Raw genomic sequence first — 17,593 nt, forward strand, 5'->3', positions numbered from 1 at the left:
CTCTCTATCAGACGGAAGGTTTCAGGTACCCCAGGCCTTCATCAGTGCCACCATCACCTTCTGTCTCTCAGCATTCCAGCCCTCACCATAGTGAAGATGAAGATGAGGAAGAAAGATATGATGAGGATGAGGAAGCTGAAAGGGACAGGCAAAACATCAAGTCTCCCTTTTCCCTTGGAGTATTGCCGCAAGGAAAAAAGAAGCAGCATGGAGAATACAGGAACTGAATTTGTAGCCCTCACCCTGGCAGGGCCTCTCCATCCGTTCGACAGTTTCTCCTGTAGGCTTGGCAAGCTTTGTATCGAGGACAGGGTGATATAATTAGGGGAATCTTAAGTGTTACTTGAGCCACACTGTGGAGAGCCTAATATTTCACCTTGAAAGTAGTTTAAATGACAATTCTTCTGTGCCCCTTTGAGGTAGAAGGGATTTCTCAAGCTTAAACCTAGACAATGTGACAATGCCGTCAGAAGCTTATACAAACTGCAGATCATACCTTTGTCTACATAATCATCTATATTAATCATAGTCTATGCCAGTAGCTTCAATATGGGTGTCCCAAATGTATTCCCACTTCATTTATGTTGCCCCTTTTCCCCTCCTAAACTAACAGGAATTTTAAGACAGAGCTCAAAAAACTTAGAGAAAAAAGTGTTACACTGGGGCAGCCTTGGCAGGGTTAAAAAAAGAAACACTGAAAAGAAAATGGTCTTTCTTTTTCCTTATGCTGTTTATTGTAAGTGTACATCATTTAAAATATTTTTTTTACAGCACACAAGTGTCTTGATCCAGTGGTAAAACATACTTCCTGTGGAATAATATGAAGTCTTATGCAGTGGGTATTGGAATTTTAGAGGCAAATGAAGACATCTTTCTGAAGTCGTTTAGACCCCACAATAAACAGCAGACAGTTTATTTTCTGATTCCTCTGGTATGCCTCTTTTGTTATTTTCATATTTTCTCTGATTCTATGTTTGTTAATAAACTAGTTTGGGAGGAAATAAATGTGATTTGGTTACAGATAATGAAAAAATTTCCTTACGTAACACCTTCCCCTGCAGACAAACCTACGTACCGTAGAGCAATGTGACAATATTAAAAGATGAGTAAATCTAGTTCTTCCCATTGGCCCATCGTCTATTCCACTTCTTCTGGAAGAGACCTAATTGTAACAAATGATGCTAAAAGAATTCCAAGAACACATCTGCTCCACAGACATAATTTCAAAAAGCACCTGGAAATTTGAAGTGCTCGCGGAATAATTGAACCTCACAATGAGAACTAGACATTTGCCTTACAGAAAGCTTTCAAAAGTATTTCAGTTCCTAGAGGTGCAGAGAGGGTCTGAACATGCTCTTCAGAAGTAGATTGTGACATGAAGAAGGAGATTCATCTTTTATTTTAGAAATTTGTGCATCAAGAATTTCTCATGCTGCTCAAGAAAAGACATTTCCGGGAATTGATTCAGCCTGTTCTTCAGCAAGTAGGACGATACAGCCTTTGGAGGTATTTATCTTCACTGTCAACCCCCCAGGGAGCCTTGATGTCCAGCTTTGATTAGACATTTACCTTTCAAACACTTAACCAACATTTGATGACATGGTTCTTACTATAGGCCATATAGAATAAAAGTGATTAGGTGCCTGTATTTTCAGCTACCTAAAATTAGTTTTAAAACTGGGCTTTCATTCTTAAGCTGATTTGTATACCTGAAAGAATAACTACTCTCAGAAAACAAGTTCAGGTTTTTGTGGCGAAAAAGGAATTGGATTTAAAAGCAGTCAGTATTTTTTAGCCATTTTAAAAGTATTAAAACAATGAGTAGTTATTTTTCATATGAAAGTAGTGAAAGCAAAGGTAGTGCAAATAGTTTTCCTTCGTACAGTTTACTAAGTAGAGAACAACTGCATTTTGTGAGTTTAGAAATGTGTATTCTTCCCCAAAGTGCTTTTAAAGTTCCCTTGAGGAGTCAAATAATGTAATGGCTGAGAGTCCCAAGAAAATAACATTTAAAGGGCATATTGATTGAAAGTTATTGCTTGTATTTTAATGCACTGTTGTACTGAAGAAAAGCATTTCACCCCAAATTCCAGCACTTCCTTCCTTTGCCTAAAAATGTCCTAGGGGCCACAGACTGGTGAACATCTGTTTATCATTCAAAACCAGCCTGGACATGTTCCTGTGCGACCTCACTTAGGCGTTCCTGCTCCAGCAGGGGGATTGGACTAGATGATCTTTTGAGGTCCCTTCCAATCCCAAACATACTGTGATACTGTGATCATCATTCCAGACCCAGCTTCATTGCAGCGCTCAAAAATGTGATCACTACACCCATTTTGTAAATATTGCTAAATGGTGGAGGCATGACACAGACAATATGTAAAGTGGAAAGGTTTTTCTAGGGCTGCATTAAGACAGCTACGCTAGTTCTTTCTGGACAAGTCCCAGAGGGCAAAAATAAGCAACATGTATGATCCAGGTTGCTGGTTCTCTTAGATGGGCTTATGGTTCAAGTTCCCTGGGAAGAGCAGAGAGCTAGTGTGATATCTGGCACAAACCCAGCTGTGTTTGTTTCAGCACGGTCACATGCTTTGAGCACCTGCCTGGTGACAGAAAGTGACAAACTTCTGAGATCTGACTAACATGAATACTGTGCCCATTCTTCTCAGGAATGGCCCTGCAGTGACCAGTGACCTCTCCCTCATGCCTCTGGGCTTATTTTAGCTCTGTCTTGAATGCCAGGATCAGCCATCAGTAGCAGGGTGATTTAACCACAGCAAAACACTTCTGCCTGTTGAATTTGGAGTGAGAGGGACTGGCTTTTCATCAGTCAAGGCGACAGATTGCCTGACTCAAATGCCACACATTTCTGTCAGCGACTGACATCTGACAAGCTCAGTAGCAGCTATCCGCTACACAAGCAATTATCCGCCAGATTGAAAACATTACGGTTTCACAAACAGCTCATCAACAAGGCAGAACGTTTATTCTATTTTGTGATATTTGTAAAGAATTGTTTAAGATAGTGATCTCAGATTAGGAATACATTCAAAAATCAGTTGACTGAGCATGTGATTAGTACCCTTTTTGTATCTCTGGGACATTTAGAGTATTATGAATTTCTTGAAACTAGTAAACCAAAGGATGTGTACACCTTCTACTTTTTGTCTGAGCACCGACTGATCTTACTATAAAATATGCTGAAAAACAACGTAGGTGCACCTGAGCTTTTCAGAGTATGCTTGAAACAAAGAACAATTAAATTAATGAAAATATTCTGGTGGATACCATTGTTTTTAGATGAAGTTCATAATGAATGCACTCTGTCATGCAACATATACTGCTATTGAAAGATATATCAGCGCTTAAAAATGAACAAACAAGGGCAATTTTGATTTCTGCAGTTATATTCCTCCATGAAATGATACAAATTATAAACAGTTACTGGGAGTACCTGTAGTCCCACGACAGAAATTAATTCTTCTGTTCCTTGAGCTGTGTTTGTTTGTGTCGAGGAGAAGCAACATCATAGTTAGTGCGAGTTAACAAAATTAATCAGCAATGTCATGAGAAAGATCAGAGGAAAGCAGCATTAAAAGATGAAGAGCACGACTAGGGTTAAGGGTTAAAAAAAAACAACATAGTTGCTTGCACGCAAGAATCACGTGGCTACTTTTTAATTACATGAGAACTACAGAGGGCTTTCCAGTAAGAAAGACCACAAAACTACATCAATAATGTTAAATATATCCTTATCATCATGGAATGATAATTAACCAATTTATGGTTCATTCCAGTTTTGCAACTCAAAAACCAGGCCGACAAAAAAGTACAATAGCGATGAAATTAATATTCTGTGTGCCTGCAGTCATGCGTGACACCAGATTTGTACCTAGAACACCACCACCAGCTCCTGGCAGCAGCAGGGTCTGTGTGCCACTGTCATTAGTGAGGGCCTCACCCTGTAAGACCTGTCCCCATACTGTATTTATGTGGTGGGACTGGCTCACTGGGATTGTTCTGAGTATATATTTCTGCATGTGTGTAACTGGGGCAGCACAGAGGTCTAGGTAAGTGCTGTTGCCTATTCTCTGTGGTCACAGATACCTGCACACACACACAAAAGTCATCTGCTTTGCAGTCAGAGAGATCCGGATTGTTTTAATATCTCACTGACTTTATTGATCATCAGTAACTTGCAGGACCAGCAGTGAAGTGGTGAAGGAATCTACTTTTATTAGAGATGAAAAGGCTTCCATATACAGCTGGATGGAAGGTGGTAAAAGGTTTCCCAAAGACTACTGAAAAATTGTTTTTAATGAAGTAGTTGTCCAGAAAGACAGTTTTATTCATCTTTTCAGGTAAGATGGTACAGTGCATTTTAAATTTTTTGTGGCACACACAAAGTGGTCTAAACAAGGCAGAAAATTTACAAATAATTTCCTTATTTGAACTAGTAACGTTTATTCAGTTTGCATTCAAAATGTCACAATGAGTATATATGTCACCCTTTGGGAACTTAAGTGAGGATGGATGAAATACTCTTTTTTAGACAAATCATGATTTCAGGGTATAAGCAATACAAATGCTAAAGAAATCTGAAATATTTCACCAATTTGATAGAGTCAAGCGGACAGGGTGATCTCTGTTTTCTTCTTCAGCTGTAAGACAAGGCACAATGGGGAAAAATAAGCTGTATATAAAGGAAAGTTCAGTCAGCCAAAGTTTTCACAAGATAGGTGTTTCTCACGTACAGGCCTAGTGTGATGTGACTGCTTAGCTAAGACATGCGTGCATCTGTAGAAATAATCATACCTTCTTTCATTTTAAATGTAAAAATTTTTCTCTTTGCTGAGGAACAAAGACAAAACCACATCCAAAGAAATATCTTAGTACAAGGCACAATTTTTTCATGCAGAAGAAAATAATGTATTTGTTCTTTATTTGCGCATTTCTCTCAGTCAAGTGGATTCTAAAATCACATAAAAGTGATCTTCTGAAAGTGCAGGGCTTACCCAGGTTTGACTGTGTTGTTCTTCACTACTGGCAATGTTTTTACATAGATTATTTTTCAAATAAGCTGCCATTTCTGCTTAGCTCTCTCAGATATGTCACCTGTTTGCTTAGAGGACTGTTACTGTCCACAGTCTCCTATGCAATAGCAACAGCAGGCAGGAAAATGCCACTAAAATTCATGAATGGTGAACTTCAGAGGATTTTCTCTTATTGTTAGCACACAAATGACAGTTTCACTGTTTTATCTTCAGAACTTTGCATAGATTTTGTCCAAAGCACTATGTTTATTTTTAATTCTTCATTTCTCCCTGAAAATGCCATTGAATTTTTGGGATTAGCGGAGTTCTGCCAGGGCAGGGAAGAGAAACCTGAGCACGCTACATGACATACAGTGGGAGATTTTAGGAAGTGAAGAAGACTCCTGTGATTCCAGTATATCTATACATACACCACGTAAGTTCTATAAGGTGTTTCTCACACCCTCTTTTCATTTCAGGAAAGCTGCAAACTTTAGATAGCTAAGGAAAGGTGATAACACAGCAATGGCAAGGCAGTTATTTACTACACACTGTTGATGACATCAGAAGGGATTAGGCAGTAATAGAGCTGTCTTAGCAGTCAACCATGTCAAAGGTACAAAACTACCTTGTATTTTACTAGGGTTTTACTTCACATTTCCTAACTCGAGTAAAGCACTTTGTCTTCCTGCCATTATGGCAGAAATTAAGAGTCTGAATGAGGAACTCACAACCAGGACAAGAAGAGACAAAGGTAGCTTCTGGCCACCTTCTGTTCCTCCCTGCCCTGAACCAAAGGGGCAAGAGCATAACTTAGACAAATTCCTGGGCTCTTATGTGCTACAACAGCTTCCCTGGTACCCAGGGTCCTGAGCACAGCGCAGACTCTCCACAGCACTGCAGGGTGTATCCTCCTTTTACAAGCTCCCTGTCCCCAGCTCCATTTCCAAAAAGTATTCTATGTACCTGAAGAGGAGAAAGGCAGAAAGACAGAGGACATGGACAGCATCGATGAGGGTCTCAGCCTGGTGAGCTGTATGTTTTTGTCAGATGACGGGGGCTGCAGGGTAATGGCTTTGCAGAAGAGCTGGTCTGGGGAGGAAGGGTGAACTATACCAGGGTGAGGGAGTTGGGGAGCACAGGGCAGGGATCCTTTACATAAGGGGGTGCAATATGCATGATGGAGATGAGGAAACACGAGTTATTAAGCTGGATTTTGCTGTGGGGTGTTGTGAAAGAGAGATGTGGGTTCTGAGGTTCTGAAGTGAGAAACGGAAGCACGTAGCAGGTGGTGAGGGGACAGAGACAGGAGGGTTAGACAGTATCTCTGGGAGGCTGGGAACACATGAATGAATTTTGGGATTTTTCAGGATATTTCAGGGATCTGGCTCTAAATGGCATTGGGACCCCTTGTCAGCTGTGCCAGCAACAGAGCTCTCAGGAGCCCGATGTCAATCTCACAGCTCTCCTGCTGGGGCTTTTCAGGATGTAAGAGCCAGTGGAGGAATGAGCATTTCATAAGCAAACAATATTCTGCAGAAAAAGGAGGCCCAATAGAGTTTTGTTTTGGTAAATTCAATTCAAAATAATTATTCACTTGAATCTAAACTAATAAAAATCTGAAAAGCAAATTAGAAGCTGAATATACAATAGTTTACCTACTATCATTTGTCTGATTCATTTTCTAATCTGTGTAAATGCACATCCTAATACAATGTGCACTGTCTAAATGTACACTCCAACACAGTGCACTCTGTGGAATCACACCTCATTTCAAACCAGGATTTTTAGATCGATTTACTAAATTGTTAGTAAATTAAATACGGAGAAACCTTGTTTAAAAAAGTCAGGGTAAGACAAAACATGCATTTACCTTCTTCTCGTGATTTCCGTAAGGAACTAAGGAACAGTGCTGCAGATTCAGAAAGAGATAAAGGATTTGTGTTTTGGCTGCGTGTTTCTAGAATAATAAAATCAGAGAAGCATGGTTTGTTAGTGTTCACTATCATCTATTTATTTTGTTCTTTGCTTTTTATCTCTATTACTAGAGACACGAAGGGAAAAAAAATAGTTGTCTCTTTCTCTATATAATATTCTCTGCTCAAATTCAGCCTGATAAATATCTAACACAGAAGAGTCTAACAATCTTTTTTAAAAGGAGGCTGTTTTAAAGTGTCTTTGAAAGGAAAAAGAACATTTTATTTTTTTCGTATGTTCCTCACTTTGCTACAACATCCTGTTTCCTCCAGAAACATTGTCTAGCATGGATTAATATTGTCTACTTTTGTCATTTGTCAGTTCAGCACAATTGATAAATTGATTTGAATATTTCCAGAGGAAAAGAACGTTAAAGGCACTGATAATAATCTCACTTAACAGCCAGGTCAGCCTGGAACACCACTCATGTAAATGAAGTCACACAGGTGCACAAGAAAGTCAGACAGTGTCTATTATGTTCTTCTCAGAATGAAGGAACCAACAAAAGGGAGTTCAATTGCTACAGTCAATGTAATACCAGGAGAACACCCTCCAGTTTCCACATATTTCTCCCATAAAGACTGATACACACACCTGCGCACATGTACTTACCAAGCTGCATTCTGTCATACAGATCCTTTCGCTGGCTCTCATCTGAGACGAATCGACGTCCCTCTACAAAAGCCATGGGAAAAAGGTGAAAACAACCTCCTGTATCTGTTGTAATTCCGATTTTGCAATCCCTAAAGCAGTCTTTTCAAAATACGAAATTACAGCGATGCTTCCACAAGTGTAAAATGGGAGGCATAAGTCCATCCTGGGGTCTTTCCAAACCAGCGATAGCCCATCCTGAACAGTAACACTCAAGACATACTTCAATCGATAGAACTGGTGTTGCAGCACTTCTCATTCTTGTATTAACCTGCTGTAGTAACTGTATGTAGGAAGGAATTTACTGTCTTTTCCTCACAATTCCCTCAACTGTTGTGCAGTCAAGAGCCTTCTGTCTCTTTGCTGGACTATGAACTATTGCCTTTTAAAGGGATATTTCTGTGAAGAAAACCTTGAATAATAAAATCTCATTACTCCCTATGCATTTTTTTTAATTAATTATTCTGTTAAATTTTGTGTGTTTGCATCAAAGGACAAAATCTCTCTTTGGCTCCAAATTTTGTCTTTATATTTAATGCTGCTTTAACTCTAGTCTAACAATAGAAACTCAAAAGGTCATTTGCAGAACCTTAACACCACAATATTGATAACACTGGCATCCAAGTTCTCTTCAGAAGATGTTGCTTGTGGTCTTAATACCAATTCTAACGCAAGATGTTGTAATAGGAATGTGTGTTCTCCTATGGCTTGAGGAGATGTTTTAATAAAGTCTGAGTGAGAAAAAGGAATGATAACTATACCACGTGTGTCTTCAACTCCCTTCAAGGTTATTTCAGATAAGGATACTCCTTTCCCTATAGGGTCTACAATCAAGCTTCAAACTCTATACATTTTCAGTACTTTGTTTTCCTTTTCTTCTTCCAACACTTGCTTTCTTCATTTTGATTTCCTTAAAAAAATAATAATAATACTGGCAATGCCACTGTTTCAGAGACAAGAAATAACAATTAGCACATCCCTGTAGGCCTCAGAATTTCTGCCTCCATGGGTGTGGAGCCCAGCAGGTTAGGAATAATACAGTGGCAGAGAAAGTTATCTCCCCAAAACGGAAAGAATTTATGACTTACGTGCACCCTTCAAATAGAGCATAGCCTGAGGAGTCCAGTTTCTCCTTTGGAAATGAGCCTTTTTGCCAAAAAAAAAAAGGAGAAAAGACATACATCAGTGTTGCATGCCATTACTAACTGGTACAAATACTTAAGCAGCACCAACCTGTGAGGCTCATGGGTGCTGCACATTCAGCCTGAGCGAGCTGTTTACCTGAGGTGTGCTCCAGGAGAAGGACAGGAAGGACGCTGCCAAGAACAGTGCCATTGCGGGGGCTGTCAGTTTGCGCAGTGCCTGTGCACAACAAAGAACCGTGACGTGCAGGAAAAGCCTTCCAGATCTGTAGATCCTCTCAACTTAAAATCTAAATGTGAGGGTACTTCCAGTCCCTCCTTTTTCCCTGTTTTGCTGCCAAACCTTCTCTTGCTCAGTGGATATTTCAGCTTCGATACACAGTCATCTGACGGGAGGATGAGTGTCAAATCAAACATACTTCATTCTCTTTGCTCGTATTCATTATAAGGTTCCATACTGGTGAGAACTGCCATTGAGGCAAGCACCTTTTGTGCTTCTATTTACAAGGGCATTAGATCCTCCAGAAATGAGAGTAATTTACAAACTGAGGAGGAAAGACATTATAAAGTATATCTCGATTTAACCAAACCTTGAATGCTAGAGTTCGGCCAACACACAAATGTAGTGGACTTGCCATCCCAAAGTAACCAACAAACCAGCCAAAGGAACAGATCACTACTTCCTCAGGAAAAAAAAGTTTTTAAACTTAACATCCTATTTGCATCAACTGTGATCACACACATGTCACGAGAGGGGTTTGATTCTTGGAGTTTGTTCGCTGATGTAGCACATGCAAATGAAAGCATTGAGCATGAATCCTCTGTGAACAAGTTGTATCTCTTTATTCACACAGACCAAGTTGTTATTCATGCACTGATAACAGTGATGGGCAACAGACAGCATTTAATGTTATGATTTGCAGTGGTCTGTTTCATCCTCTTTTTGAGAGCACATTGTGCTATAATTTTTTTTAAATGCAGTTGTTTCAAGCCCACTGAATAGAACTATGTATATATTCCTCTCAGATTATTTTAAAATTAGAATTATTAATCCCCCCTCCAGTTCCTGAATATTGTACTCACATTAAAAAGTATAAATTGCAAGCTAAATGTTTCTCACATACCAGAAGAATGTCACTCACCTTCATATTTAGTTCAGTGGCAAATCTTCAGTCTTCTTTTCTTGGGATAATGTCTCCCACAGGTTTGGGGTTCCCTTTTTAAATCTTCAGAGTGAAGATACCCTCCCCTTCTGTGGTAGGATGGAGGAGTCTAAAGGGATCTCTTGTCAACCGTGTAGATGGAGAAGCAGAAGGTCTGATGACTCCTGAGGGAAACCTGTGGACTTGCAGGAAGTCAGAGAAATGATTGAAAGATGGATACACTTGGAGATGCACCCCATTAGCCAGGTGAATATCTTCTGAATGCATGAGCATCAGCCCTGTGCATTTGCAGTACGTCATCCGTCTTGCTAGATGATCGATAACCACAGCCAGAAGCAGGTATTAATATGGATGATGAGTGTTTACCTAGAATAATCTAACGTATATCAGATTGCTATCCATTGTGGGAGCTGGAAAAGTTAGCAAACTACTCTCCAGTCATAATATGCCACCATCAAGAAAAAGGTGACTTATCCAGTGTTGGTAGCTTGAGGTTATTCCTAGCATACCTTTAGAAGATGCAGCTTCTTGTTTGATTCTCTAACAATCTCTTTTATCTAATTTTCTTATGCAAAAGTAAAATTACAAAGCTGAGTAACAAACCACTAAAAAAATCCCCAACCCCTCATAGTCAGAAACACTTTTCTGTCTCATGGATTGGTTGGAGTAAAAGCTCAGATCATGGGCTTGAATAGGTCAAACAGTGGAGCAGTAAACAGAAGAAAGGCAGAAAGCGGGAATCAGAGAAGCCATTTCCATAACCTACTTCTAAGTGATTGTTGGACTCATCGCAGTCATGGATAGTGAGTTTGGTCCTCAGGCAAAGCGCTAACCATCCTTGATGTCTAGGCTTGCTGGTTCTGTAGTAAGGGTACAGAACTTCCCTCTCCTTCATTTTTTTCCTTTGTGAGATGGGAGAGGGAAGTAGAGAGGGAAGCAAAGAAAACAGGGAGCTAGAAATTCTCTGATTACAAGGCTGGCCAACAGAAAGTTTACTGCAGCAGCCTCACTAACACGACCAGCCTGTGGTGTGACAAAAATACAGGTATGTGTGACAAATACATGCTCCTGTATGTGGCGTCTGAGTGAGGATTGTGCAGATAGTCACTGGTAAGGCTTATCATGAGCTTTTCCCTGACATAATGTGCCTGTGGAGACTACTCTGAAGCACATTGTTAATGAAAGTGCAATTGCTCTCCTGTTTCTGCCAGGATATTGCTCTGTTTTCTGCTCATGCCAGACAGAATAATTCATTGAACATACAGGACTGGCATTAGCTGCAGCTCACTCTGATAAAGATGCAAGAAATGAGAGCGAAGTTCAGATTTTGGCCTCATGCAGCTCTTGTTATGTCTGTGAGCTGCTATCATACTTCTATCCTTTTAAAAAGGCCATGCCACGGTGCACCCTAGCCAGCAGAAGGGATTCTACTTGCATCTACTTCAATGTGAAGTTTACATTTTCTCTGCTCTTTTCTTCTTGCTCTGACAGATCAGAGACATTTCTTGATGACGTTTAACCCTTAGCCTTAGAAGGGGGCTCTGCATTGCATCCAGGAGACATTTAGCAAGCAGAGGCTTGGAAAAGATAAAACTACTCACCTGTTCTTTCCTGGAGTTACTTTAGAGCCTCTCTTTATGCACAGATCACAGGCCAGAATCAAAACATGCAACTGAGCCTGTGAAAATTAACCCCCTACTTTTGCTATAATTTCACAAGGCTTGTCCTTGTGGTTGAAAAAACAGAATGTGTTTGGCTCTGAAATTATCCCCGGTTCTCCTGACACTGGAATGAGACAAGTTAACACAAAATAAACCGTGAAGAAAACCAGCTCAGCACCTTCCATTGGAGCTGGGGAGAAGGGGAAGGGAATGGGAAGCATGAAGAAAGATTTATGCTGTTACCACACCGCAGAAAGACAACTTCAGCTTTTCTTGTCTTTTGACCACTTTGCAAAGCTGATTTGAGTTGGTGTCGCTGGAGTCTCGCTCCCTCTTCCAAACCTGGCTGTATTGCCAGAGTTCCAGTCACCTCCTTGTAGAGACCGGGGCTTGTTTGAGGCTGCCTGGAGGGCAGCAGGGAGCTGAGTCAGACATGTCAAAACCTAAACTTGATTATCACAGCGTTGGGCCACCATCAGCTCAACAGCAAATGAAGGACCTTGACAGCATCCTCTTAAATTAGATGGGTTTCATGTTGTAACATCAGAAGTCTCAATGGCATTAAGGTGTCTAAGAGTGAAGTGTTTAGTTTCAACCTGTAGAAAGAGACAGGCTATGCTGCCCAAAGACCATCCAGGGCACCTGAGACATACACATGTAACTTTAGTCTGTGGCACAGGGCATGCAACAGACCCAAAACTTGTGGAAAAGCATATAATCCCTAGGGCACCTAAAATGTCACTATTTGCTTTTGACTAGGAACGCTTACAGAGTAGGGGGAAATAGGACTTCAAAGAGAACTCTCTGGTCACACAGTGTAGAGCATTAAGACATAAGGACTGTATTCCCCTCTGGAGATACCCGTGTCTCTTCATTGGCTTCAGACAGCATTTTACACAGGCTACATCAGGTGGAATGAACCCAGTCCCAAATTGAATTTCCATATTTTTTTTCTTTTCCCATTTTTTTTCCCCCTTAAATTCTCTGTGCCTTTCAGACTTAGAGCCTTAAATCCACTTATTTTTACCACTACCAGTAAGCCTGAGTTGCTTTGGTGTTTCAAAAATATATATTTCAAAAACACCTCCCTGGAAACCTGTAAGAAGTCTGTACTCGGAACAAAGAACTCCAGGTTTGTCAATTCCACTTTACTAATTTAAATTTAAAGTATTTTCTTCTCCCCTCATAGGTCTTTTTTGTAATGATCCTATGAGAAGGTGGTCATCTCACTCTTCCCAGAAATCTAATCACTTCCAAGATGGCATATGGGACATGATTTATTTGCAAACAGCAACAGGAGGCAATACTTTGGGAAGGGAATGCATGTACTGAAAGTGTTTGCATTCACAACCTGCCCCCCCATGTAAATGTACATGGCCACATGTAAGCTGGTACTCTTGAAAAATGAAGTAGCCTATAATTGGGTTATGGATCATAACACACTAAAAAACTACAGCACTTCAGGATGATGAGTTGTACGTGAAACACTCATTGTCAATCCTGCCATTTCTCAGCTGATTCACATAAATGAGGAAGTGGCTTTGGCATCTAATCAATACCCCGAGTGAGGGAAGTAAAGTGAAGCCTGCTGTAGCAGCAGGACCCCTTATTAGAAAGAACATAACCTATTCTTATCCTTAACGATGATCTAAAGGGCAGAGGCTGCTTATCCTGACACTGTAAATGATAACAAGCCAATTCCTGGGCTTGAAGTTCAGTGCTGAGGTGGGTTGAAAAAGTTTCTTGTGTGGTAGAGTTTTATTAATAACTAGTAGGGATAAACATACATCACCGACTTGCGTCACAACCATGTACTTTCCCAAATATTGCCCTAAAAATGTAGGCTATGGTATTGTGCCTGTCTATTTTTAAAGTTATGGTAAGGACACCAGTGGCCCATTCCTTGCTCCGGAGAGAAAGGTGTAGCTGTTGTGTGTAGGTGGCCAGTAGGTACATCAGCAAATATGGTATTCTGATAGTGTCAGGTTATAAACCTCCCAAGATGTATGACCTTTGTCTCCTGTGCTTATTCTTATTTCCTTTTTGCTGCCCTGCTTGTTTGTTAACTATTTGAGAAATACATCTCACTTCTGTCTGGCATCTGAACAGCCCCTAGCACAGTCTAGTTCTGACTCATACATGCTAACCACAGCATCTTAAAAGGCTGTGAACTGTCATGGCAGACTCTCCAAAGTAGGAAATTTCAAACAAAGAATTTTGTGTTTAGTTTGCAGTAAGGGGATTTGAGTTAGATAATTAGGTAAGCTTTTTAACAGTAGCACAGTAAAATACAAATAGATTGCTTGGGAGGCTGTGGATATATTATCACTCAGAAGATAATAGATTAGCCAGCACCTTCTTAGAACTCATTGGTAAACTGATCCTGCCCAGAAACATAGTGATGAGCTGTGTGACCTCTTAACACCTCCTTTTGGGCCTGTTTTTTGTGTTTCTGTGATTTTTCAAACATGACTCTGGACTTTAACCCCGTACATGCCACTTGAACTAGGGGGAACTATGTGTTCAAGTTCCATATTCACCTTGTAAAACCTACTGCCTGGGCAAACCTTATCTGCAATCCGTCAATACATTTTATGTCACACAAACATGTCTTTCAGTATTATTTTTTCAGAATATGCCTTAATTTACAGAATCATAGAATAGTTTGGGTTATAAAGTCATCTAGTTAAAAGTCATCTAGTCCAACTCAATCTGCAATGAGCAGGGACATCTCCAGCTTCTCTGGGAAGCTGTGTTTTCATGGTGCAGCTCTGAACGGAAGAGATATTGTCTGACATAAACCAGGTGCATGATTACAGAGTCCATTAGTTGCTGGCCCCAAATTTGTCTAACTGTTGCACATTCAGCACCATCATGTCTGGTGACCTGATTCCAGTGGTAACTGCATAGTTCCTAGAGTTGCTTTTCTTCTTTTCTCTAGACTGTATGAGAAGAACTGTACTAAAAACTACTGGAGGTACAGAACAAGCTGTAGAAAATCATGTAAATGCCTCATACAACAGAGGTAACAGAGCCTTTGTTGAGCAAAGTGTGATCAATACTGCATCCAGGTTCAGGCACTACTGTTCTCAGAAGTGTATTGGTGAAAGAGAAGAAACTTCAAGGGATAATTATGAGTAAAAGGAAAAGTTAAATATGTTACGTGGATCAAGGCATGTTTAATAGTATCAGGAAAGAGTAGACATCCATAAATATTTGAAAGGTGTAAACATCACAGAAAGAGGTATTACTTTTGAAGTTCAGTGAGCCGTAGGATGGCACAACATGTTTTTCAGTAATGGACAAGTCTGTGGCAAACACCAGGGAAAAAACAACAACAACAACAACAACAAACCCACCAAAAAGCAACAAAAAACCCCAACCAAACCAACAACAAAATGCACAACCAACCAACCAAAAAAAAAACCCAAACAAACAAAAAACAGAAAAGCAGTTTTCTCCAGTTTGCAAACTGGAAAAGAGACCTGACCATTTAAGCATAGGCATTTACAAAGTACATTAGCAGAACCTGTACAGCTCTTCAGACAGGCAGATACTACTAAAGGTATCTTGCAGAACATACCTTTCTGTAATGACAGGAGTACCAAAGGCCAAGGAGTCATCTGACCTTTTCTTCCACCCCCATGAACATGGCAAAGAGGATTTTTGTCTTTGTCAAGAAGCTACCTAGTAAGATACAAACTATGCTCAGTCTTATGCATGCAGTCCTCTCCTCTTGGCTGAGTGGTATATTTGTCACAGAGTCTTACCCGCGGAGCTGGGCAAGAAATACGTGCTGCTTCTCCTGAGCCAATATTTTGTTGTCAACAATGGACAGAATGGAGGAAACAGGGGACAGAGAGAGGAAAAAAGGCATGTTACACTGAGAGACTGCATGATAACCAGACAGTCAGGTGTCAGAGACTGGAACAGCCTGCTCCATGTTCCTGACAAAGCACCCAACTTCCGCAAGCACGGTCCATAAAATGTGTGGCCTTTGGGTTGGTTTTCCTTACTCATGCATACCGTAGATGATGGGAGAGGTTGATACATTTATCTAGAACTACACATATTTATATGCAAAATACATAAATTAAGTAAAGAAAAATGTCGTTAAATGCTAAACAGGAAACCCCAGGCAGTATTCTCAAGACAAACCAAGTAACTTAGCAACTCTGCTGTGTTAATGTTTGTTAAACTTTGAAAACATTTGTCCTCAATATTTGCCCTTGCATATGAGGTACATATGAGGTACACGTTACCCATGAATAACATGTATTTTAATCCCACCACACAGAGAACAGGAATCCAGGGTCTTCTCCGTGACAACCAACAGCAGGACAAGGGGTAATGGGTTCGAACTGGAACACAAGAGGTTCCACTTAAATTTGAGAAGAAACTTCTTCTCAGTGAGAGTAACAGAGCACTGGAACAGGCTGCCCAGGGGGGGTGTGGAATCTCCTTCTCTGGAGACATTCAGACCCGCCTGGACACATTCCTGTGTAACCTCATCTAGGTGTTCCTGCTCCAGCATGGGGATTGGACTAGATGGTCTGATTGCATCAACTCCATGGTTTTTCGTAATACTGCTGGATGACAGTGCCAAGTTTTCACTTTTATTTAACAGTTTTCCAACAAAACAGGGAACAATTATGTCAGCTCACTTCCACATTTTGGGTTTTAATCACAAAGTACCTGTGAGAGCACTTCTGTTTTGTGTGTTTGGGTTTTTTTGTTGTTTGTTCGCCCCCCTCTATGAGTGCTGAAATAGCCTGTGGTAGATTAGGAGGTGCCATTTCTCCAAGTGTTTGGAGAAATCTGATGGGCTGTGCAGCTAGTAGGCACAGGGCAGGCACTAGTATCCCCTCAACAACATTATTCTATTTTCAGTTATTTGTGCAGCATATACCTAAAGATCAGCAATGTTAAAATGCAAATCTTGTTTAAGAATTTAACAATAAAAATAGGATTTTGTTAACAGTCCCAAAGGCAAAACTCTTTTTTTTTTGGCTCACAGAACCAAGTGCAGAGCAGAGAGTAACATGGGCACTCTTTAGTATACCATCAGACCAAGACATTTCACCTTTTGCTTTCCTTTAAAAAGTGGGAACAGCTATGAAATTTATACAGTTTCTGGATTCTCTGCTCAAACTGTCACAGCAGAAGCTAGGGGAGATCTGCTCCTGCCTGAAAGTTTGCAGTAGGTGGGAAAAATGACAGTTCTTCTGCTACTGGAAGCAAGAAACATCCCAGGCACCTGAGTTCAAGCACAGTAGTGAGCTATACCACTATTTTCCTCACTGTTTTAAAAATAAGGGTAGGATAACAGGGAGACTTCAGGATGCCTTGAAATTCCAGGCAATTCATTCGACAGCTGCAGGAGCGACATGGGAAAAACTAATAGAAGGGCTAGAAAGCTGGAGACTGATGGCTGATTTGCCCCTCATTGCAGCTCGTTGCCCCTGGAGTGATGGGCAGAAACAGGTGCGCCTTGTAGAAGTGATTTTCCAGCAAATGAGTCCTCTGCTAGTTTGAGTGTTAAAGTTCAGTCAAACAGTCCTCCTTAGAGGAATAGCTAAAACAGCTTTGGTCACCTTGTGCCATCCCTACTGGAGAGGAATAGAAGTTATTTTTCTACATGCTCTTGTATGTATAAGGTCTTGGGCTGTTGTTTTTTGGTTTTGTTTGTTTGTGGATTTTGGTTGTTTTTTGTTGTTGCTCTTGTGTGCTCAGAGAACATACTTAAATCTAACTGCAATGTTTTTAAGTTTTTCTTTTAAAAGACATCCTGTATCTCTAATATAGAAGACTGTTTCAACTTCCTAGCATATAGTTTTGAGGAGTAAATCTTTTAAATCGACTATGGTAGTAAGAAGCAGTATCTTCTCTAAAATGATTCTGAGATTCTTGCTGTTGCTGTTTAAGTACTCTTGTGGCTAAGGACATGTTCATTAAGGTAAATGTTA

The 17,593-nt window shown here is 40.3% G+C and overlaps 2 protein-coding genes across 4 annotated transcripts in view; one reads left to right on the forward strand and one right to left on the reverse strand.

Moving 5' to 3' along the window:
* Positions 1-923, forward strand: part of GYS2 (glycogen synthase 2) — a 41,536-nt gene extending 40,613 nt beyond the window's left edge. The window contains exon 16 of the mRNA XM_005507062.3: positions 12-923. Within this exon, the coding sequence (XP_005507119.1) occupies positions 12-227 (216 nt within the window). The 3' untranslated portion in view covers positions 228-923. The remainder of the gene's footprint in view (positions 1-11) is intronic.
* Positions 924-10,529, reverse strand: SPX (spexin hormone). Of its 3 annotated transcripts, none has more exons than XM_065032168.1 (6): positions 9,946-10,529; positions 8,943-9,023; positions 8,750-8,807; positions 7,623-7,685; positions 6,907-6,993; positions 924-4,661 (listed from the first exon to the last, which is right to left on the reverse strand). In XM_065032168.1, exons 1-6 carry the CDS (start codon positions 9,949-9,951, stop codon positions 4,609-4,611), a joined length of 348 nt encoding a protein of 115 aa, XP_064888240.1. In that variant the 5' UTR covers positions 9,952-10,529; the 3' UTR covers positions 924-4,608. The 3 variants fall into 3 exon arrangements, with proteins under 3 accessions (XP_064888240.1, XP_064888247.1, XP_064888232.1); XM_065032175.1 differs by lacking the exon at positions 9,946-10,529 and adding an exon at positions 9,394-9,938 and having other exon boundaries at positions 6,907-6,945; XM_065032160.1 differs by lacking the exon at positions 9,946-10,529 and adding an exon at positions 9,394-9,938.
* Between the last annotated feature and the right edge of the window lie 7,064 nt (positions 10,530-17,593).

The sequence above is a fragment of the Columba livia genome, chromosome 1 (genome assembly GCF_036013475.1).
Source record: "Columba livia isolate bColLiv1 breed racing homer chromosome 1, bColLiv1.pat.W.v2, whole genome shotgun sequence".
Lineage (NCBI taxonomy): Eukaryota > Metazoa > Chordata > Aves > Columbiformes > Columbidae > Columba > Columba livia.

Excerpts from the sequence above, each read along its gene's own strand:
- SPX (XM_065032160.1), bottom strand. The coding sequence starts at position 9,441 with ATGGCAAGTCCACTACATTTGTGTGTTGGCCGAACTCTAGCATTCAAG. Across the intron at positions 7,686-8,749 it reads GCTCTATTTGAAGGGTGCAC|AGGGACGTCGATTCGTCTCA; the intron begins GTAAGTCATAAA and ends TGGCTTTTGTAG. Across the intron at positions 4,662-6,906 it reads ACGGAAATCACGAGAAGAAG|CTGAAGAAGAAAACAGAGAT; the intron begins GTAAATGCATGT and ends CTTGTCTTACAG.